Below are 20,665 nucleotides of genomic sequence, written 5' to 3'. Positions count from 1 at the left end.
CTTGCCCTTCAGATATTTATAAGTACTGATCAGAATTTCAAGTCTTCTCCAGGTTAAACAGCCCCAGCTCTCTCAGCCTTTCTTCATTAAGGGAAATGCTCCAGTCCCCTAAGTATCCTTGTAGACATTTATTGGAGTAACTCCAGGAGTTTCATGTCTTCTGAATGGGGGAGCCCAGAACTGGACACAGTTCTCCAGATGAGGCCTCACCAGAGCAGAGGGGAAGGATAACCTTCCTTGACCTGCTGGCCATGCTCTTCTTAATGCACCCCAGGACACTGTTGGCCACCTTGGTCATGAGGGCACATTGCTGGGTCCTGGAGAGCCTGTTGCCCACCCGGACTCCCAGGTCCTTGGAGTGCTTTCCAGCACACTGAACAGGGAGTAACAATGCTGTGTCTTTGTACATTGCATTTTGAATAATAGAAACAAGAGGTTTGGGCAGATTTTTTGATTGTTTTACTTTGTGACATTTACGATGTGCCTGATTAAGACCCATTGTGCTACTCAGAACGCTTGCCATCTCCAGCAGATCACAGGCATACCTTTGGCCTGAGCTCTCACTAAACGCTCTTCATCTCACATGAAGCAAATGCCGGCTGTGCCTGAGGCCAGGCCTCCCGGGCCGTGCAGTTTGAAGCTAAGGCTCCCCTATTCGATTGAGGCATTTTTGACCAAGGTCTTTAGCATTGCCTTCTGCTGGTACTTCAGTGAAGATAAAACACAAAACCATTAATTCAGCTGTTTCCTTTGAGCTCTACTGTGCTCAGCTTCTGAAGGGCTTTAAAGTTTTCTGAAGGTTGAAGTGCCCAGCTGCAGCAGCCCGGCTGTGCTGGCAGAGCTGTGACAATACAGCTCCTAGAAGAGGATACCTCCAGCCCTGCAAGCTGACCTGCTCTTTCACACCAGGTTGCTTCATGGTTGTACCTGCTGTGCCTGAAGAAATACAAAAGGTCAAATGTTTAATTTTCAAAGATCTTAGCTGGGCCAACCAGCGTTAGGGAAAGGGGAGTGTGGGTTTGGGAACACGTCCTCTGTGGCGGGGGAAATGTGCTCTGAGAAACTCTCAATCGATTTCACGGCGCTCCGGAATGCTCTAGCTGTGTGTGTGCCTGACCAACTGGAGCGTAGGTATGCCTGAGCTCCAGCTGCTCCTGCAGCTGCACTGCGGTTGTTTTCTTGCCTTACATCTACAGCAGAGAAGCTGAGATTTCAGTTTGTGTTTTCTGACCAGTCAGTCCCTTACTCCTGTTTCATTTTAAAGTACAGCAATAGCTCTCTCTCTGTATTGGGAAGGTCAGTCGCTCTCCTGTACCCCTATCGAAACCCAAATATTTCTCTCCATTGCAGTGACATGCTGGTAACCTGAGCAGTAATTCTGTAGGGCTCTTCCTTCCCACACTCCTACCTGCACAAGCTTGAGGTTAGCTTATCCGTGGAGCAGGAGGGGCTGGGCTGTGCTCCGCCCGTGCAGCACTGCAGCTCCAAGCGCGCGGTTCTTGCCTGACGCGCGGTTTGTGGCACGCTGACCTCTCCTTCCTTCCGATAAGTCAGCTCGCAGCCGCAGAGCCAATATCCAAAGCCCTCCCAACTTTCCATGGCTCAAAAGCCTGTGTGCATGCTGCCAGGCTAGACTGTCAGCCTCGCTGGATTTATTGGCTTGCACTGCTTTGTGTCATGGTGACCTGACTTGAACAAGGGTTTGTTTTTAATTCAGCTCTCTTTTCCCCCTTGGAAGATGAAAAGAAAAAGAAAAGTCATATTTTAGGTGTTTTTTATCTTAAAATTTATGAGGGTTCCGTCCCCCCCCCCCCCAATGAATGCCATCAATTTATGAGATTGACGTTATTTGCATGCGGAACAGTACTGTGGCTTTTCAGATGGCCTGGGCAGAAACATGCTGTAAAAGTTGACTAAGCTAAGTTAAAATTTAGCTGGGTGTTTACCTTAAAGAGAAAACAATCCTCAGAAAATAATCCTTCAGTAATGTTGGATCTAATGCAGTAGTTGCACAACTACAAGTACATGGGCAGTTCTGCTCCCTTGGTGTACTTTTTTTCTCACATTTAGGCATTTTTTTTTCCTGGTCTGGGCCCTGAGGGCTCTGTAGAAGGTATTTACAGACCAGAAGGGACCTCAGGGAGTGGTGAGCTTTCATTTAATTCTAGTTTATCATTTAAAACCGGCAACATTTCAATTTCTTGCCAATGTGAGGTTTGCTTATTGTAAAAGTAGCATCACAGCTATGTTTCTCTGACCATGAAAACTCAATTACCCTTTCACCTCCCCAGGTACAATAGTTCCACCAATTCAGCAATCAGGCATATCAGTGAGGAAGTTCTCACCATGTCATTTGAACAGTCTCACTCTATTGCTTTTTCCCACAGCCCAATTGAAATATCCACTCTGCCAGTTTAGGACTAAAATCTCTCTTTTGCTGTGGTGAGGAAGAAGAAAAGCATAGCTCACAGGAGTCCCAAGGTCTGCACCAGTGAACTTGCAACTGTGTGCTCTCAGTCCAGGGGCCAGACTGGGTGGAAAGCATAATTTATTAGCACAATATATAAATTTCCCATCAAGGCAGAAGTAGCTGGGCAGGTCAGTACAGAGACCTGGGTGTTGCACAGGGGAAACTGTAAAAATAAAATGAACATAAAATAAAAAGGATGTAAAATGAGCGTCGCTGCAAGTTGCTTATTCTGTCTTGGATGCAGGGTTTTCACAGGTACCTATTTTCCCTGTACCAGCTAAAAACAGAGTAGTGCTCCTACACTTCATACCCTCAGGTGTTGATTTACGTCCAATCTGCAACTCTTTAACTTGCGGTACCTCTGGTTGAGAACAGTGTTCTCACCACAGTGCTGGTCCCACTCTGGTTTATTCCAGCAGGTCTGCTGGGGCTATACAGAGTGTGAATAGGGAAAGCACCAAGCAGACACACATGGCAGGGAGCACTGACAAAGGTGTAAGGGCTTTTACTCAGAGATCTTGAAATGCTCAGGGATCTGCCCTCACTGTGCAGTTTTAAAAGCAAATATTGGTTCAAAGGAGGATAGAATTATATAGTCCCTGAGTAAGGCTGCTCGTGTAGTAAAATTTAGTAGGATCTGTGTCCAAAAAAATGAGGCTTCAAGGGGTCTTGTAGAATCTTCAAAAACCATGAATCCATAAACTGTGTAAGTCCCCCCACATGGACATACTGATTTAAAAGGCAGCTGATTGGAGCTGTTACCAGAGGGTATCTCAATGTAAAGTTAAAGCCATCACTGCCAGTAAGTGTTCCACACTGCGCTTTCTCTGGCAGCCAAGGGACTCAGAGTGTGTGTAGCTGCCACAGTTGAATCATAGAATCACCTGGGTTGGCTAGATCATCGAGTCCAATCACAGCCTAACCCTGCCTAGTCCACCTCTAGATCAGGTCTTTAAGCACTTCATCTACACATCTTTTAAATACCTCCAGGGATGGTGCCTCCATCACCTCTCTGGGCAGCCTGTTCCAGTGCCTGACAACCCTTTCAGTAAAGAAATGCTTCCTGATATCTAACGTCAATCTCCCTGGTGCATTTTCAAACCATTTCTTCTCATCCTATCGCTTGTCACCCAAGAGAAGAGACAGACCCCAGCACCTCTGCAACTGCCTTGCAGGTAGTTGTAGAGAGCAATAAGGTCTCCCCTCAGCCTCCTTTTCTCAAGACTAAAAAGCGCCAGCCTCCTCAGCTGCTCCTCATAGGACTTGTGCTCCAGAACCTTCACCAACTTCATTGTCCTCCTCTGGATGCGCTCCAGCATCTCAACATCCTTCCCATAGTGAGGGGCCCAAAACTGGACACAGATGCAGCCTGACCAAAGCTGAGTATAATGGAACTATCACTTCCCTACTCCTGCTAGTCACGCTATTCTTGATACAGGCCAGGATGCCATTTGCCTTCTTGGCCACTTGGGCACACTGGCAGGTCATGTTCAGCTTGCTTGTCCACTAACACTCCAAGGTTCTTTTCCTCCAGGGAGCTCTCCAACCACTCTGTCCCAAGCCTGTAACACTGCCTGGGGTTATTGTGACCAAAGAAGATCACGTCTACGCAGGCACGCCGGTCATGTGTCTCTTGGTCTGCTCACAACATGGGGTTATAAACACCTGACATTAAAACAAAATGAGAAAAACCTCCCCTGAAATTCTGAAAACACTACCTAAGGAAGATTTTAATTTAAGATATCCTTAAAGCCTCCCCTGAAAACAGGCATTAATTAAAACCCCTGCACAATGGAGAAAAGCACAGCCTGGTGGGCCACTTGCCCTTCACCCCTATGGAGGCTAATTTCAGGTTGATGGCTTCAGCAGCTCCAGGTTAGAGACAGCACACACTGCTTGCTTACCGAATTAAAACCTGAGTGGGGAGGGGAGTGGTGTTTTCCAGTTTGTTTTCAGTTCAAACTCTCTACAAGGCCCAAAGAACAGGAGCCAGCCATACATTTATTATTTATGTAGAAGGTATTGTCACGTTGCTAGTGTGTAAAAGCATAAAAATAAGTTACATTCCTGTTCTGGCATAAATACCCACTGAGGGAACACCTCGAGGAGTACAACGTGCCCTGCGGTAGGTGGCTGCACAGCAGCACTCGGTGCTAAGGATGCTCTGCAATGTTATTCACAGATAACATGCTCTCAGAGAAGCATTAACTACATGAACAACGATGATACTTTTCCACATTCTTCCCACAGAATATGGTACATCTGGGAAGTGGTGTTTCATTCCTGAGACATGAGCAGTATTCCATGTGTCTATCGCGAATGGTTTGTCAGGGCCAGCATTTACCACGTAGATGTGGTTCTCTTTCCAAATTAGTTTAGTGTTAAAGCATCCCAGGCAGTATTAAACAACAGTGGAAGGTACTACATGGATCTCTAAAGTGGAATTCTTATTGCCAGCTAGCACATGGAAGAAAATAATTTTTAAGATTTGAGACACTAGAGGACTACAAGGTGTTAAAGTTTACGACTCTGCTCCTACTTAAATGGGCATTCAGTTGAGGACACCTGCACTGCACCTTTATTTAGTCCCTGATGACGTATTTATGCAATGATGTTCCTCTGGATTGAGTAGAATGACTTTGTGTGTATATGCTGCATCCAAGTTCCACCTGCCTGTGCACCTCGATTGCTCAAAGACGGGTTTGGGTGTTTTTAACAGACGTGATAATGGGAGGTCATAAAGAGTAAAAATAATGTTGTTCATTATTTGAAATGAGATGTTTAAGCCCGTTGGGGTAGAAGCCTTTGCGTTAACCTTTAGCTAATAACAGCCTGCTTAAATGAGATGTTTTTTCACTGTAACATCTCAGACTCCACGAAGATACAGCTGCTGATACAGACACAGACACAGACACAGACTGATTCATCTCTGCACAGCACAGGTGAACTTCCCCCTAAACATACTAATGAGTTCATTCAGCAATCATCTGCTGCTCACAGGGAAGACAGCCCTGCTATTTTGTGTTGCCTAAGGGAAAGAAAGAAGCAGTGTCAGAGATCCTGCCATGCAGTGATTCAGGTGAAACCATCATTTCCTTTTGTGTGTGTCAACAACGAAGATGCTGCAGCTCTGGAGAAGGCACTGAACCCAGCTGAGGCTGAGGTAGCACTACGAGGAGGTCTGCTGCCCTCACTCCCCCACCATGCCGTGGTGGGGTTTGTGTTACCACTGTTCTACTCACTCGTGAAGGGAAGACTGACCTTGGAAAGTACCTTGGAAAGAGGGAAAGAGATGAGCTGTTTGTGAGGGATGCACACAAAAAACACTGCAGTAACAAAATGCCCTTTCTTGATTTTCCCTCTGGATAGAAACTATCCAGCCAAGCTAATTGTGTTAACTAAAAATCACAGTGATATTCACCTGAGTCTCTCACAGTGATGTGCTTAGAGGTACCTGGGTGTTTGGCTCCCCAGTTCATTTAGACAGGAAATGTTTCAAGGCATCATTTAAACAAAGGTGAGAAAAAACTATTAAGGAAAGGCTTCAGCAGTGGCAGAACCTGACCCTCCTGTTCAACCTGGTTCTATGCTGCTCCAAAGGTAAAATTAATTGTGCTTTGTTGGTTTTGCATTGTCTGAACTACAGGGGGATAGGGAGGGCAGAGAGAAGGACTCATTCCAAAATGAAACAGTGGTACAGATCGTAGCTGGAAGCTGACAAACATTGGTATGGCATTCACTGTAGATTCCTCAAGGAAGGGTCTGGGGAGATGCCATAGCAGAGGAGGCAGGGCATTGTGCAGAAGGACCACTTTCCCACCCATGGCAGGCATGATTTGTTATAATTACAGAAAAGAAGCAGGGTTTTTCATGACAGAACACAAGCATCCTCCAACCAACAGCAACAGCAGGAAACAACAAACTTAAAGTTGCTATTGAAGCTGTGGATTTATAAAGATCTATTTGCATCACCACTGCCTAATGCAATTTCTTTGCACCTAAATCTCTCTCTCATGTCTTCTGCTAGCTACCTGCTTCCTTCACATGTCCATGGAGCTCTCAGACATGGGTGGGATTCTTTGGGTGTATCTTCCCTGTGGAGAGGCATTCTGCCTGTTTTGTGGTAATTCAGGACTCGCAGTCTTCACTGTTTTCACAGCCTCCAACTTTCCTGCTCAGCCACAGTGAAGCCCTAATCTTTGTTATCTTCTTGTGAGGTCCTTGCAAACGGCATTTGTTTCATTCTAGGAACCAGTTGTATCCTGTATGCCAGTTAATTTATTTGGAGTAACACTGCACAGATTGAGCAAGCTCAGGTTTCTTATTTTTCTTCCGCCCAGGTTTGTGAATTGTCCTCTGAAAGGTTTCTCATGGGGCTTCCCACCACACAGCTATCTCACCTGCTTATGGAGTGCCCTGACAATTTCCCTAGTGATCCCACGAGCATATGGTCATGTCTGCATGATAGAGCATGTTTGGAGCAAGCCCCTGGCTCCTGCTCTGAGCTGTGCTGTCCTGGCACACTCTGCATGCCCTCCAGCCACCCCGAGTCCACCTGTGCTGAGCCCACCAGCCCTCCTGAGCCCCCTGCTTGCTGGTGGGGATGGAGCTCATGGCTGTCACAGAGCAAAACATGCCCTTTTAAAGCCTAGTTTGAAAATGCCCACAATCCAGGAGGTCAGCAGCGAGTTTATCTTTTTTATTTATTTTTTAATTATTACTATTCTTTGGTCAGAAGACAAAAGCAATGACCATCAACAAAAATAAGGCACTGATGTTTTCCCTTCAGACAGAACTCTGATCCCTTCTAAGGGCACCCGAGAGCCATTAACAGTAATTTTAAATGAAATACACCCGTGCTAAGTCTAACTAATCAGTTCCTCAATTATACTGGCAGAAAGATGTATTCCAATTACCAAAGTACTTTCAGGAGAATTAAGACTCCTTTCTGTACCGGCTGTGGAGGTCACTCAATGTTCCCATGAATCCCTGCATGTTTACATTAAAAAAGCACACCATGATCTTTGGCAAAGGCACTTGCTCTGGGCTAGTTCAGCTTTTGAGCTCCTTGCCATAAATACAATAGAAAAGCAGCCAACCGTTGCAAAAGAAGCCAAGAATATCTTTCAATACTTTCTTCCTGTATCGGTGATAATTGAAATGACACAGGAAAAGCTTTGTAAACAGGAAATAAAATTTTAGAAGTAAAAATACCTTATTTATCATATTTAATAAGGATAACATACGTGTTAAAGGCAAGTAGGTTTCAAAGGAATCATGCCTATTTCACAAGAAAACGCTCCCGAACGGGACCTGAACTGACTCTTAAGCTTGCTTGGCCTACATCTTTGTCATTTCCTTGCATCACTGAAATTTCTCCTCCTAACAAGCACGGGGGCTACGGTGGGCACAGCTCCATGGGAGACACGGCCAGTGCGGCTGCAGACACCCTCTCACATCCTGCTTCCCCTTGGCCAAGCACTGCAGGGGCTCCCACTGCCCACCATGGCTCACTCCAGCATCTGTTTTATGCCACAACTATTCCACAGGTCAACTGCTCTGCAACCAATGTCATAGGTTATCAAGCCTGCAGGCCAGGAGATCCACGTGTGGGGATTATGTGCTGTAAGGTGCCTTAATGCAACCAAATAATGAAGAGACACAGGTAGTAGTGTTCGTCCCCTAGGATTTCTCAATTCAGTGAAAATACAGTAACACCGAGTTAGTGTCACAGGAATTGATGCCTTTTTACTTTTTAATGCTCACTGAAACACCAAAATACAGTAAGCCAGCACATTTATTTCCCAGAAATAGGGAAAAATCTTAATTATTCCACGATGTCAAGTAGAATGGCCCTATAGATACTGGAAAAATGAGGGATGAGATCTATTTTAGGGCTTAGTCAAGACCTCAAACTAGTCTGTGTTCACTGCTGCAGATTGAAGGATGTGCAAGCCAAGGAGCACACATCCCCATGGGAGAGGACAGAAAGCTCTAACAGAGAAATACAGCCATTTTACTTCAGATTTTTCACTAAATCCTGGGATGAGCTTTTTATTTTCGACAAACTATCCAAATGCATTTATTACTTATTTCCCCTGATGCCTGCTCCCTACACAGAGCAGGGCATCTGTGGCTCTGAATCACAGTAATTCAGAGGTGACTCACGCCACACGTGCCGCACAGCCCCAGACCCAGCGGTCACACACGGTGCTGGGCGATGCAGGTAGGGGCGCAGCCTGAGGTGTCACGGCCCGGTGGGCACAGACCCGTCAGACAGGGCAGGTAACTCTGGGCATCTGCACTCTGCTTTGCCAATGCCCTCAGATTTACCTGCTTTCCCAATGTCCCCGTGGTGCCAGGGAGCATTTTGGGGAATGAGCGGTGACAGGGTCAGTCAGGTTTCCGCTGGGTGACAGCTTCGAGCATAATTGTTACACCCATCTTGGGTGGAGTTCAGGAAGCTTCAGTTACGGGCAGTAAGGTGCAGCTCAGCTCTAGACACCCTTACTGCAGCCCCTCTCCTCCTCCAGCACAGCTAATCCAGCCCTAAGCAGCATTGCCAGCCCGGTGGGGTCCCTGGCTAAGGAGCCTTTCCTTCCTGCTGGGCCTGCGCTGCGCAGGATGCTGCTCCTCTGCAGGGCACATGTCCTTCTTCCCTGGGTCTGATGCAGTGGCCAAGTCTAAGCACAGGGGACAGGGAAAGGGTTTGTCAGCTGGCTGGTTTGATCTTCCTTGTTTAAGAAGTGGGGTTATTTTTTAATTAGTACCCTAATAAAGCCTGATTGTTCCAGGTGTGTAAAAGGTTCCTAGGTTTTGGAGTCGCTTCAGGAGACAGGCGAGGCAGGCCACCTCAGTTCGCCTAACCACGGGCCCAGCAGGCAATGGAAATTACTCCTGCAGGCTGGGAAAGCTGCAGGTCCCCAAAGAGAAAATCCTTGGAGAAATGCTAGGAAGGACACTAAGAAACTTGCAGAAACCACTCCACTGAGGTCAAATCCCTCACAGGCAGTAGTGCTGGAATCACGCCACCAGCACCCCTCCCATGAGTCAACCACCAGCTAATTTTCAGAAGCAAAGACCTAGACAACGATGTTTTGCTATACCAAGGTTGGGCTTCTTGTTACCTAACACACAAAATTGTCATTTTCTTTCCCTCAACAGACACAAATTTGGAGATTTCCATGAGACCAGGACAGCAGGTGACGTACAATTGTCTGGTGTTCATACACATGCCCACTGCTCAGCGTTGGGACCAACATCCTCTACGTAAAGCATCATCATGGGTGAAACTTCAGTGAAAAACGCAGATAGGGATGGAAGTAGCATAAAAATGTTATTACTTGGGGAAAAAAAGGCTTAACCCGAGACCAAACTTGAAAAAAATAAAGAAACCACTTTGTGTAGGAAGGCTTTTATTTTGTAAAGTTTTTTCAAATATTTTGAAATACAGTGTAAGGTACAACATAGAATTATGTCAGCAAGTCAGCTTATGCATGTCATAACAGTTATTTACATGTAGATATATACAGAGTGCAGATAATTATTGAAACCACACTACAAAATAAACAGAGAGTTCAATAAGATAATTTAGTAGGACTTTATTAAATATATATAGTTATTGATTGTATATATTTTCCTATTCAAATACCATATAGTATCTAAAGTAACCCCTATAAACTCTAATACCTCTGAAATTGTCATAAATAGGATTGAAAACTGAAACCATCCATGTGCTCTGTTCAGCTGCTTTGCCCTTTGCTGGAACAAATTTTTTGTGCTGAGATCACTGTGCTGTCATTAGTGCCAGAACTTTAATGACAATTCCTAATAAAACACTTGCAAAAAGCTCTGATTCAGAATAGTTTTCAGCTGAGATATCCAAGGGTTGAAGCATCACTCCCTACACTTAAAATAACAAGGATAATCCAATGGCTTATTAAATACTGCCACATAGAGGGCAAGAAAAACAATGCTATGATTTTCTGTGTCTGAAGTACAACACTGAATTAGTAGCTGTTTGGATACCAAGCACCCTACTAAAACAAACCAAAGCAAACTCTCAAGGCCATGCAAAATCTTATCCAAATTAAGAGCCCTCCCAACTTGGTCTGAAGCAGCCTGATCAATAGTCTGACTTTTGCAGGAGCAGTACCTGTAGGGGCTGCAGCAGCAGGTGCTGTCAGGGCTGTGTGAGCACAAAGAGCAGGACTGAACTTGGCCGACAGCTCCATCTCTGGCAATTAAACGATCCCCATAGGGCACTCTGCTGAAAGGAAGGATAATGCCAAGCCATATCATATCTTACCCCATTAACAGACAATTCCATTTGCTTTATGGGGGCTTCTGGCCAGCAGACCCTCACTATAAATTTGAGAGCTTTGAGAGTTTCCATGGGTGGAGAAGATCCACCCCAGTCTGGAGGATGGGCTCCCCTACTGGGATTTCTCTTCTTGCCGCTCAATCCAAACCAGAACAGACTCCTGCCTCAGGAAAGGCAGTATGAGGAACAACATGCTTAGTTTCATTCTCTATGCCCACTCAATCTTATTAAGGAGAAAATAGACTGGTGGAGAAATGTAACAAAAAAAAAATCCAATTACTGCCATACAATGCTTTTTTTGTTGTGGTAGTAATTATTGTTCTGAACTGCTGAATTCTGCAACTTTTCCTCCCCTAAAATATCTTTCCTAAAGGCACATTACAATTCAATCCAATTATGGGCAAAAATAGAGATTAGCACCAGAAAATATTTGAAAGGAAAATAAGTTACTATTACTATCATAGACTAGCGCTGGTCAGCAAACCTGTGCATCCTTTTTTTCCAGAAATAACTGAGCAATGAACTTTATAGATTAGTGACATAAGTAATAGCTATGGTTTAATTTAAGAGTTTTGTTACATAGAACTCTAAATGCCAAATATGGCAAAGACATCTTAATACTGAACTCATAGGAATTACACAAAAAATATTTTTTCATCTTTATCATCATTAATAAAAAGTGTGAATATAAAATATTAATATACTTTACATATTTATCATACAATATATCAGTCCTTCACACTATTAATTTGATTCACGTTGTGCTGCAACACGTATCAAAAGGTTTAAGGAAGAGAAACCACGGATAATCATGTACATTGTGGGTACAGACATTATTTCCACAAGACAAACAGCAATTACAATGTGTCATCTACCTCGTGCTTTACAGTGATGTTTGGAAAAAAACAGCTGCATCCTTTTAGGGAGGAGGATAATAATGATAATTTTTATAAATTGCGCAATCTTTGCTTGTAGAGTGACTCTGACTTTCATTGAAAAACCCCAGTAAATCAGTACTATGAACTAATTTAGTTCAGGTTGCCTAATTTTCTGGTAAGGCGCTATCAAGATATTACATCTTCACTTAAATGTTCTATGGATTTCTGATCCTTTGCAATTATCAGAAGGAATTTTTGGTCGGCCTGAGAGAGAGTATCATAGACAAACTTTGGTGCTGCCCTCTCTCCCATTTCAGTCGCTGAACACTTAGTTACTTAACTCTTCAATTCATTGTACAGCTTCTTGTAAAGAAAAACTCCCTCCTGGAAAGGCAGGGAAGAGCTGGGGCATCCACAGCTCCACAGTGGGATTATACAGAAAGTGCTTGTTATGTACCACAGAGAGAGGAACAGACAAAACATAAATTAGTTCAAAAAATGGACAACTCTCCTCATCCCACCGAGTGGTCTGCTGCAATTAAGAATGGCCACAACCCTTTTTCAGATGGAAACCCCATTTTAAAGCTAACACAATTAAAAATTATTCCTGTGATCATCATGGCTGATTCAGGAGGACCTGAAAAAGTGCAGAGTCTTACAGAGGAAAATACAGATTTGTCTTGTGAGCAGCAGAATGAATGGGATCCAGTTTCTTCTGAAGTTGTCTTCTGCAATTCACTTCTGTGTCTAATGTGAGATGAATGCACGGGAATAGACAGAACACCTCTCCACAGGGTTTCCTCCAGCTCCTTCTACAACCTTTCCCTCAGCACTTACAGACTCAACTTTATCTGTAACAGACCTTTGCATTTACACAAAATTCATAACAAACTCAGCATCTTTGAGTCCTCTAGCTTGCACACAGACCAGCTGGTTTCAAAATACAGTACTGGGGAATAGCTCCACAGGCTGTGAGATAGTACCTAAGGTCAGCTTTTCTCCCCCCTTCTTTTAAAATCAGGCTAAAGCAAAGCAAACAAGAGCAAGCATTTTCTATTTCACCATTCCTCAAGAATTTCACAACACTGAATTCCTCCTAAGAGGTATAAGAGGTCATGAAAGGTTGTTCAACAAAGGTCCGTTTGCCACTGACACCAGTGCAACAGAGAAAAGAAGTGTGTTTGTGTTCCCCAGACCACTGCATTTCCCTGCCTGCCTGAGACGTGTGCTGGGCCTCCAGCCCCTGCTCCAAGCTCTGCCTCCCCTTCTGCTCCTTTCTGGCTGCAGCAGCACTTCTGGGAAGGTCACCAGAGGTAAGCCTTCTGACAGTCTGCAACTTTGGGATTGTGAAATACAGCAAAACCACAACCCAGCCATTGATCTTCTCAAGGCAATAGTGCTCTCAGGCATAGCTTGCACTGAGAGAACTTGGCTTGCCTTAAGAAATTCATTGGCTTAATGAAACTGTTTCAGAGTGAAGAAAGAACGCAGGTCAGTCAGTCACCAATACAAGGGGTCTGTCCTCAACTGCCTGCCATCATCCTTACCCAGAGTCCCACTCTGAAAAGCCAGAGCATTTTTGTGAGGATGCTCTTACAAGCCTCTCTCCTTCCCTGAGCACTTTGATACTTTAATTAGCGAGAAGAAGGGTCCTATAGAGTTTTGCTACCAGCCTGAATCCCAACACAGAATTGTTCTGCACAAATCATGCACTATATACAAGTAAAGGAAGTTCTGATGTGCTGCTTCATGCTGGCAATCAATCTTATTTTCTAATTTAAACAAGAAAAAGGCTATGGGGAAAAAAAAAGTGGTTACAAGATTAACGATGTTTTTAGTTTGAAGTTCTTAAACTTTCTGGAAGCAGCAGGCATCTTAGAAATCAACAGAAGATTTATATATTGTTTTCTGTTACTAAAGAAAGAGCTAAGCCTTGATAGGTCTAAGAAGCAGTGAATTCTTTCTGTAGCACTAATGCTGAAGAATTACTATCATGGAGCTTAAATCTCTTGGTTTATCAGTCGGGCATGGTAGGTGGCCAAACAAGCACTGCACGACTTCCCTCAAGGTGTGCAAGAAAGATGCTCAGAACTGGAAAATTGCTTATGTTTTTGGGGTTGGTTTGAGGACTTTTTGGTTGCAGGGGTGTGTGTGGGTGTGGGGGTGTGTGTGTGTGTCTGTGTTGGGGTTTTTTTTCAGTCCTATCAGGAACCGTTAATGGGTCTTTACAAAACCTTTGAAAAATAAGGCTTTTTTATTCTGGGAAAAGGGGAGAAATCTTTGTCAAAGAGTTTAGCAAAAGTCAGGAGAAATAATACTAAAATACTTTTATTGCTACATGCAGCTTTCAGCATTCATAGTTTATAAAATTAGCTACTTGGGCCATTTGTCTTATTTGCAATGGAAAAACATGGGAAAGAACTCAGTTACAATTTATCTCAGGTTTCAAAACATAGTGCTGTTTTTCACTGCTAGCTTCTCATGACTACCAATCACTCTAGACTCAGCATCTGCTTGTTTTCTACAGATGTTGTTCTGAGATACGCTGAGAATATCTTCCAGATGATGGGTATCATAAGAATAAAAGTTGTTAATATTGTCTATGCTTATATAGAAAAGAGGAAATTTAAGAACTATTTGAAACATCCATTAAACATATATGTATCACATTTTGAATGAGCACTTACTGCTCAGGAAGTGTATAAACTGATTTAGTTATCAGTTGCATAAATTCTATACCATATTTTAATCTCAAGGACTAATAGAAGTTCAAACTTCTGATTTATGGAAGACTCATTTCGTATTTGAAATGATCAGGACTAATCTTGGAACAGAGTCTTCTAAGGGAGAATTCAGATCCCAGTAGAAGCATTACTAACACTATGAAAAAAAATACAATTGTCTGTATTAAAAACCATAGATTGCAAGAAATGTCAAGAGTGCATTGCCTCTAAATTTCACACTTCTGCAAGCAACACCCCAGGACCTGAAGGTCTGCAGCTAAATGGCAACTTTTTTGGTTTTATTACTGGTGTTCCTTACCCATAAAAGAAGAACAGAACAACCTTTAGCAAACAATGGAAGTTATTTAAACAGAGTACCGTCTTCAGTACAGAAACTGTTAACTGTTTCATTACATTCTGTTCCGTTGATAGGGAGCTGTGCAACCTGCAGCTGCAGTATCTGAAGGAAAACTACCACTCAGCTAATGGGCTGATCCCGTATCTGTGTCAGATAAAAATCACAGTGCTTATTATTTGTTACCATGGATACCATGAAGATATTGCTGTCCACTAAAGCTTACTAGAGGAAGACAACATAATTCTCAGGAACGAGTCCTGTTTTGCCTTCGTAAGTTGCTTTTAACCAGCCCGGTTCCACTGATGGATACACTGCAAGAGAACAGCCACACAAACAAAATGTATTTACAACAAATTAACACTGCTAAAATATCCTGCATATGGCTCATGCATTTATTTAGCCAGTCTTGATTCTAGGGCCATTGGAAAACCAATGAACTAACTGCGAGCTGCAAATGGGATTATGCTCTCGTTATCTTGTGGATAATCAGTTCTGTGTTTTCTACTTTTGTATTGTACAAAGAGAATGGAAACCGTATCTTACCGTTGGAAAATATTGCCCCCTGTGGGAAAGACAGCTCATGACTATGCTCAGCCTTACAGGAGTACATGGCTTTGGCTTGTCTGAAAGAGAAAAACACACGCTTGCGATCAACAAGGCAACAAGGGAAAATGAGCAAAGAAATTCAATTAAAAGCTGGGAAGTGTAGGAATAGCCAGTTGCACAAATGCAGGATGGGAATGACTAGTCACACAGCAGTTCAGAGGAGCGGAATTACAGCAGACAATAACTCTAAGCTTACTGGAGTTAACAAAAATGTGATTGCACAAAGAGACCTACACCCAATAACTCGTAAAATCATTCTTTCCTTCTAGTTGAAGCTGTCATTCAAATGAGCATTGAGCTGGGCATATTGCTTGAGGCAAGTGATGGGCTGCCTGAGGACAATTCAAATGTGACCATTAAAGGTCTAAAAACACGACTTGTGAGAAAATACAGCTGGTCAGTCTACAGACAAAAATAATCCATAAAGGTAAATATGTGGCAAAAAGGAGAAATCTGCTCTTCTGGCTGACTGCAAAAAGGACTTACATAGATTTAAATTGCAGCTAGGGAGATTTAAATTAGGTGTCTGGGGTGGGTTTCAGCTTCTGTCACCTACATTTATATGTCTATAAGCAGACTACCTGTCAAGCTCATGGCATGCTTCCAGGCCTGGCTTCTGCTACAGTAGACACCTACTTGGGAAGAAAACTAATGGCTTCTCAGGTTCCACTGCCTGCAGAGAAACCTTCAACAATATGCTTCCTTAAACATTACCTGATACAAAGACACCTACGTCTAGACAGGTACGTTTATGCCTCTTAATCTATAGCTGGAAAATTCTTGTATTGGTTAAAACAATGAAGCACTGGAACTGCCAAGAATTGGAGAACTAAAGAATGCCCATTACTAAAATGCCATTAAAAAGAACAAATGAAGAAACCCTGACAAACCACTACACAGATACTTGTAAAAGAACTAATTCAGTATACCATGATTCTATCCCACAGCATAAGAATGAGTGAACCCTCAGCAAGTCTGCCAGTGCCTCCAAGTTGTGTGGTGTGATTGACACACTGGAGGGAAGGGATACCATCCAGAGGGACCTTGAAGGGTTTGAGAGGTGGGCCTGTGCGAACTGCAGGTCCAACAGGGCCAAGTGCAAGGTCCTGCATGTAGGTCGGGGCAGTCCCAAGCACAACTACAGGCTGTGTGGAGAATGGATTTAAAGCAGCCATGAGGAGAAGGACTTGGGGTGCTGGTGGATGAGAAGCTCAACAAGACCCAGCAATGAGCGCATGAAACCCAGAAAGGCAATCATATCCTGGGCTGGCATGATCAGCAGGTCAAGGGAGGTGATTCTGCCCCTCTACTCTGCCCTGGTGAGACCTCATACGGACTTCCATGTCTGGCTTTCATCCCCAGTGCAAGAAAGGCATAGAGCTACTGGAGTGAGTTCAGAGTGGGCCACAAAGATGATCAGAGGGCTGGAGCACCTCTCTTATGAAGACAGGCTGAGAGAGTTGGGCTTGTTCAGCCTGGAGAAGAGAAGACTCTGAAGAGACCTTCTTGCAACCTTATGGAATCTGAAGGGGCCTACAGGAAAGCTGAAGAGGGACAATTTATCAGGGAGTGACAAAGGGGAATGGGTTTGAACTGAAACAGGGGACATTTAGATTAGACATTAGGAAGAAATTCTTTCCTGTGAGGGTGGTGAGGCCCTGGCACAGGTTGCCCAGAGAAGCTGCCCCCTCCCTGGCAGTGTTCAAGGCCAGGTTGGATGGGGCTTTGGGCAACTTGGTCTTTGGAGGGTGCCCTGCCCATTGCAGAGGGTTGGAACTGGATAGTCTACTTTATTTTGTGCACTGACAATGGGGCCATGGCACTTCACCTTTGGAGTTCCACACCCCCCTGGTAAGGTTAAGCAGGGACAGACTTCCTAAAGGCAGCAGCAAGTATCCCTCTACCCTGACCTCCCACCCTGGTGCCACTTGGTACTAGCACACCACCATTCACCTGAATCTCCAAAATGGTATGAGTGGGTGGATATGTGTGAGCTTTCCAGAGATGATTTCTCACTCTGAAGCTGATTTATGACTAGACCAAGTGGTGTGTTTTGCCTTCATTTAGATTAAGTGAACAACTGATTGACCAAGGATTAGAATTTCAGGTTGAGATTTCCAGAGGAGGTCAAGAACTCTGACTCATGCCGTTGATATCCAAAGGCACCTTATTTTCAGGATGCTGAAAACATTTCTGTCAGCACTGTCATTGTGGATACATCCCCACTACTAACTAGAACCACATGAGCACTGGACCCCTGTTTGTTCACTTTGATCAAATTTTAGCTTGCCTTTTGGATGGTGTGGACAGCTCTGGTATTTTTCCATGACAACTCCCTGGTTCGTACTATTACAAAGAACTTGCCATCTGCAGTCAACAAGACCGGTGTGAAGTTTCATTACTGTATATAATACATACAAATTTATACACAATAATCTATATAACAGATACTAAAATGTACAGAAGATTAGAGAACTTTACTGAAGGTCACACATAAACTAGGATTGATTTTTTTTTCATTTTTAATTTTCTTAATTTAATTCTTTTTTCTCTCAAGCTCAATACAACAAAGAACACTAGAGATTTCTAATTATACTGACCCAGATCGGTAACAGTCTCACAAAACAGCTATTTCCTGCATGGCATAATCATGGATTTTACACATGTAAAAGAGCAGGGTTGCTCTTAATAATGATTATTGTTGTAATGAATATAAAATAATTACTAATGATTTTTTTCTTTCTGATCCAGGTGCGCTTACCTTAACATAAAAAGAAGACAAGATATGATTTTGAAACTGATTAAAATGTAGCACCTCATTATTTAGTGGCATAACTATTGAGTCAGTTTCCCATGTTAAGAATGGGACACCTGAGTAATACTGTGACAGAAGACATTTTAGACAATAATAGAACAGCAATATTTAAATGAGATACAGAATTATTTAAGTTACTCTTGGAACAGGACATACTGGTTTTTATTGTGCTTAGAAAAAGTTAAGAAAACGAATGCAATTTTCTCCTCTTATGTTTACTAAACTATTAGGTTTTCAGCTTCCAATTTTACCTGATCCAAGTGCATCTACCTCGAATGTAAAAAGAAGATAAGAAAACATGGACTTGGAGCTACTCAGTTTGGGAAAGAGAAAGCTTCCCAGCATTTGATATTTAGACAGATATACAAATGCAAGGTACAAAGCAATCAGCTTCTCAAAAGCTCATGAATCACAGGATTCTTCCCTGACACCAAGTAACTAGATCCCAATGTTATCTACAAACTGTGTGTGATGGTATAATGAGAAACAGATACTGAGAATATTTACTCCGAATTCCGGAGCAATTCTCCAGCCCCTGATTATTGCCTCCACACTCAATTTGATTACATATCAATAACTAAACCTGAGTTCTTTTTAGCAGCACAAATTACCATCGCACAGAGTTCAACACCACTATCTTGGTTTAAGCATTTCTGGTGTTAAACCAGACAGCTTAAAAATAGTTTCCCTGCCTTACACTCTGTCCTGTATACACTCATTAGATAGCAGAGTTATGAACTCAGAAGACCTTTCTACTGGATAGATCAAGATGCAATTACCATTATATTACCCTTATTTCTACATACTTCAAAGAAAAAAAAAAAAGAAAAATAAAAGACTTTAGCATCAGCCTTCATGTGCATAACATCCATGAGGGGTAAATCAAAGCTGGCTCTGAGTTGCAAAATCTTACTCAGACCTGAGCAGCACTATTAGAACAGCTGAGCTACTTCTTATTTCTTCCTCATTTTGCCTGCTGACCTCTCGTTTTCCATTCTCCTTGTTACTGTTGCTCTTCTGCTTTCTTATGAAGGCTGGAGAAGTTATTAAGCCTTTCAGGGTTTTCAGCTTTGTTATCTGCTCTCCATATCCATTATCAAACTGCTACATTTTTCCTTTGTTAGATTTTTCTTTTTATATACAGACACAGGTGGCACAGGCTCTGAGGAACAACAGGGAGAGTTTACAAGAAGGGAGCAATACAAAATAAGAGAAGGGACAGTGGTGGTGATGAAATGATGCAGGACTGCTGAAGCAGTCATTGCTCTCAGTTTAGGATACTAGCTTAAGATCATTCCAGTCTCTTCATTTACTTTTCTTCCTTAAATTAATGCCCTTCTGCTTTTACCTCCCCTTCCCTTTATAAATACATTAAGAACAAAATAAAGACCAGGGAGACTCTCCATCCCCTATTAGATGCAGGAGGGAACATAGTGATGGAGGATGAGAAAAAGGCTGAGGTGCTTAATGACTTCTTTGCCTCAGTCTTTAGTGATACCACCAGTTGTATAGAGGGAATACAATTCCCTAAGATAGGAGACAGGGAGGAGCAGAATAACATCCCCCACAATCCAGGAGGAGACGGTCAGTGACCTGCTGCACTGTATAGATGTGCACAAATCTATGGGTCTGGCAGGGATGCTCTCCAAGCCACTTTCTGTCATCTATCAGCAGTCTTGGCTGACTGGAGAGGTACCAGCAGATGGGGAATCAGTCAATGTAACTCCCATATATAAGAAAGGATGGAAGGATGATCTGGGAAATTACAGGCCTGTTAGTTTGACTTCAGTCCCAGGGAAGCTGATGGAGCAGATCATCCTGAGTACCATTACGTGGTACATGCAGGACAACCAGGGGATCAGGCCCAGTCAGCATGGGTTCATGAAGAGCAGGTCCTGTTAGACTAACCTTGTCTCCTATGACAGGCTGACCTGTTTATTGGATGAGGGAAGGGCTGTGGATGTTGTCTACCTTGACTTTAGCAAGGCCTTTGACACAGCTTCCCACAGCATTCTCCTAGAGAAGCTGGCTGCTCATGGCTTGGATGTGCATGTGCTTTGCTGGATAGAACTCTGGTTGGATGGATGGGTCCAGAGAGTTGTGTTAAATGGAGTTAAATCCAGGTGGTCATGAGTGGTGTTCCCCAGGGCCTGGTGCTGGGGCCACTCCTGTTTAGTGTCTTTACTGGTGATCTGGATGAGGGCATAGAATGCACCCTTAGTAAGTCTGCAGATGACACTAATCTGTGTGGAAGTGTCGATCTGCTTGAGGGCAGGGAGGCTCTGCAGAGGGACCTAGACAGGTTTGGTTGATGGGCCCAAGACAGTTGTATGAGTTTCAACAAAGTCAAAAGGCAGGTCCTGCACTTCAGCCACAACAACCCCTGGCAGCTCTACGGTCTTGGGGAAGGGTGGCTGGAGAGCTGCCCAGCAGAGAAGGACCTGGGGGTGTTGATTGACAGCTGTCTGAATGCGAGCCAGCAGTGTGCCCAG

The 20,665-nt window shown here is 43.5% G+C and overlaps 1 protein-coding gene across 1 annotated transcript in view; it reads right to left on the bottom strand.

The window, feature by feature from the left end:
* Positions 1 to 14,974: 14,974 nt before the first annotated feature.
* ARHGAP42 (Rho GTPase activating protein 42) overlaps positions 14,975 to 20,665 on the bottom strand; it is a gene marked incomplete at both ends in the record, with an annotated part of 167,171 nt that continues 161,480 nt past the window's right edge. The window contains 2 exons of the mRNA XM_084272899.1: positions 14,975 to 15,063; positions 15,296 to 15,375. Of these exons, the coding sequence (XP_084129025.1) occupies positions 14,975 to 15,063; positions 15,296 to 15,375 (169 nt within the window). The remainder of the gene's footprint in view (positions 15,064 to 15,295; positions 15,376 to 20,665) is intronic.

The sequence above is a fragment of the Gallinula chloropus genome (assembly GCF_964237585.1).
Source record: "Gallinula chloropus genome assembly, chromosome: 1".
Lineage (NCBI taxonomy): Eukaryota > Metazoa > Chordata > Aves > Gruiformes > Rallidae > Gallinula > Gallinula chloropus.
Note: the sequence above shows the minus strand (reverse complement) of the source record. Positions and strands in the feature narration are given on the sequence as shown.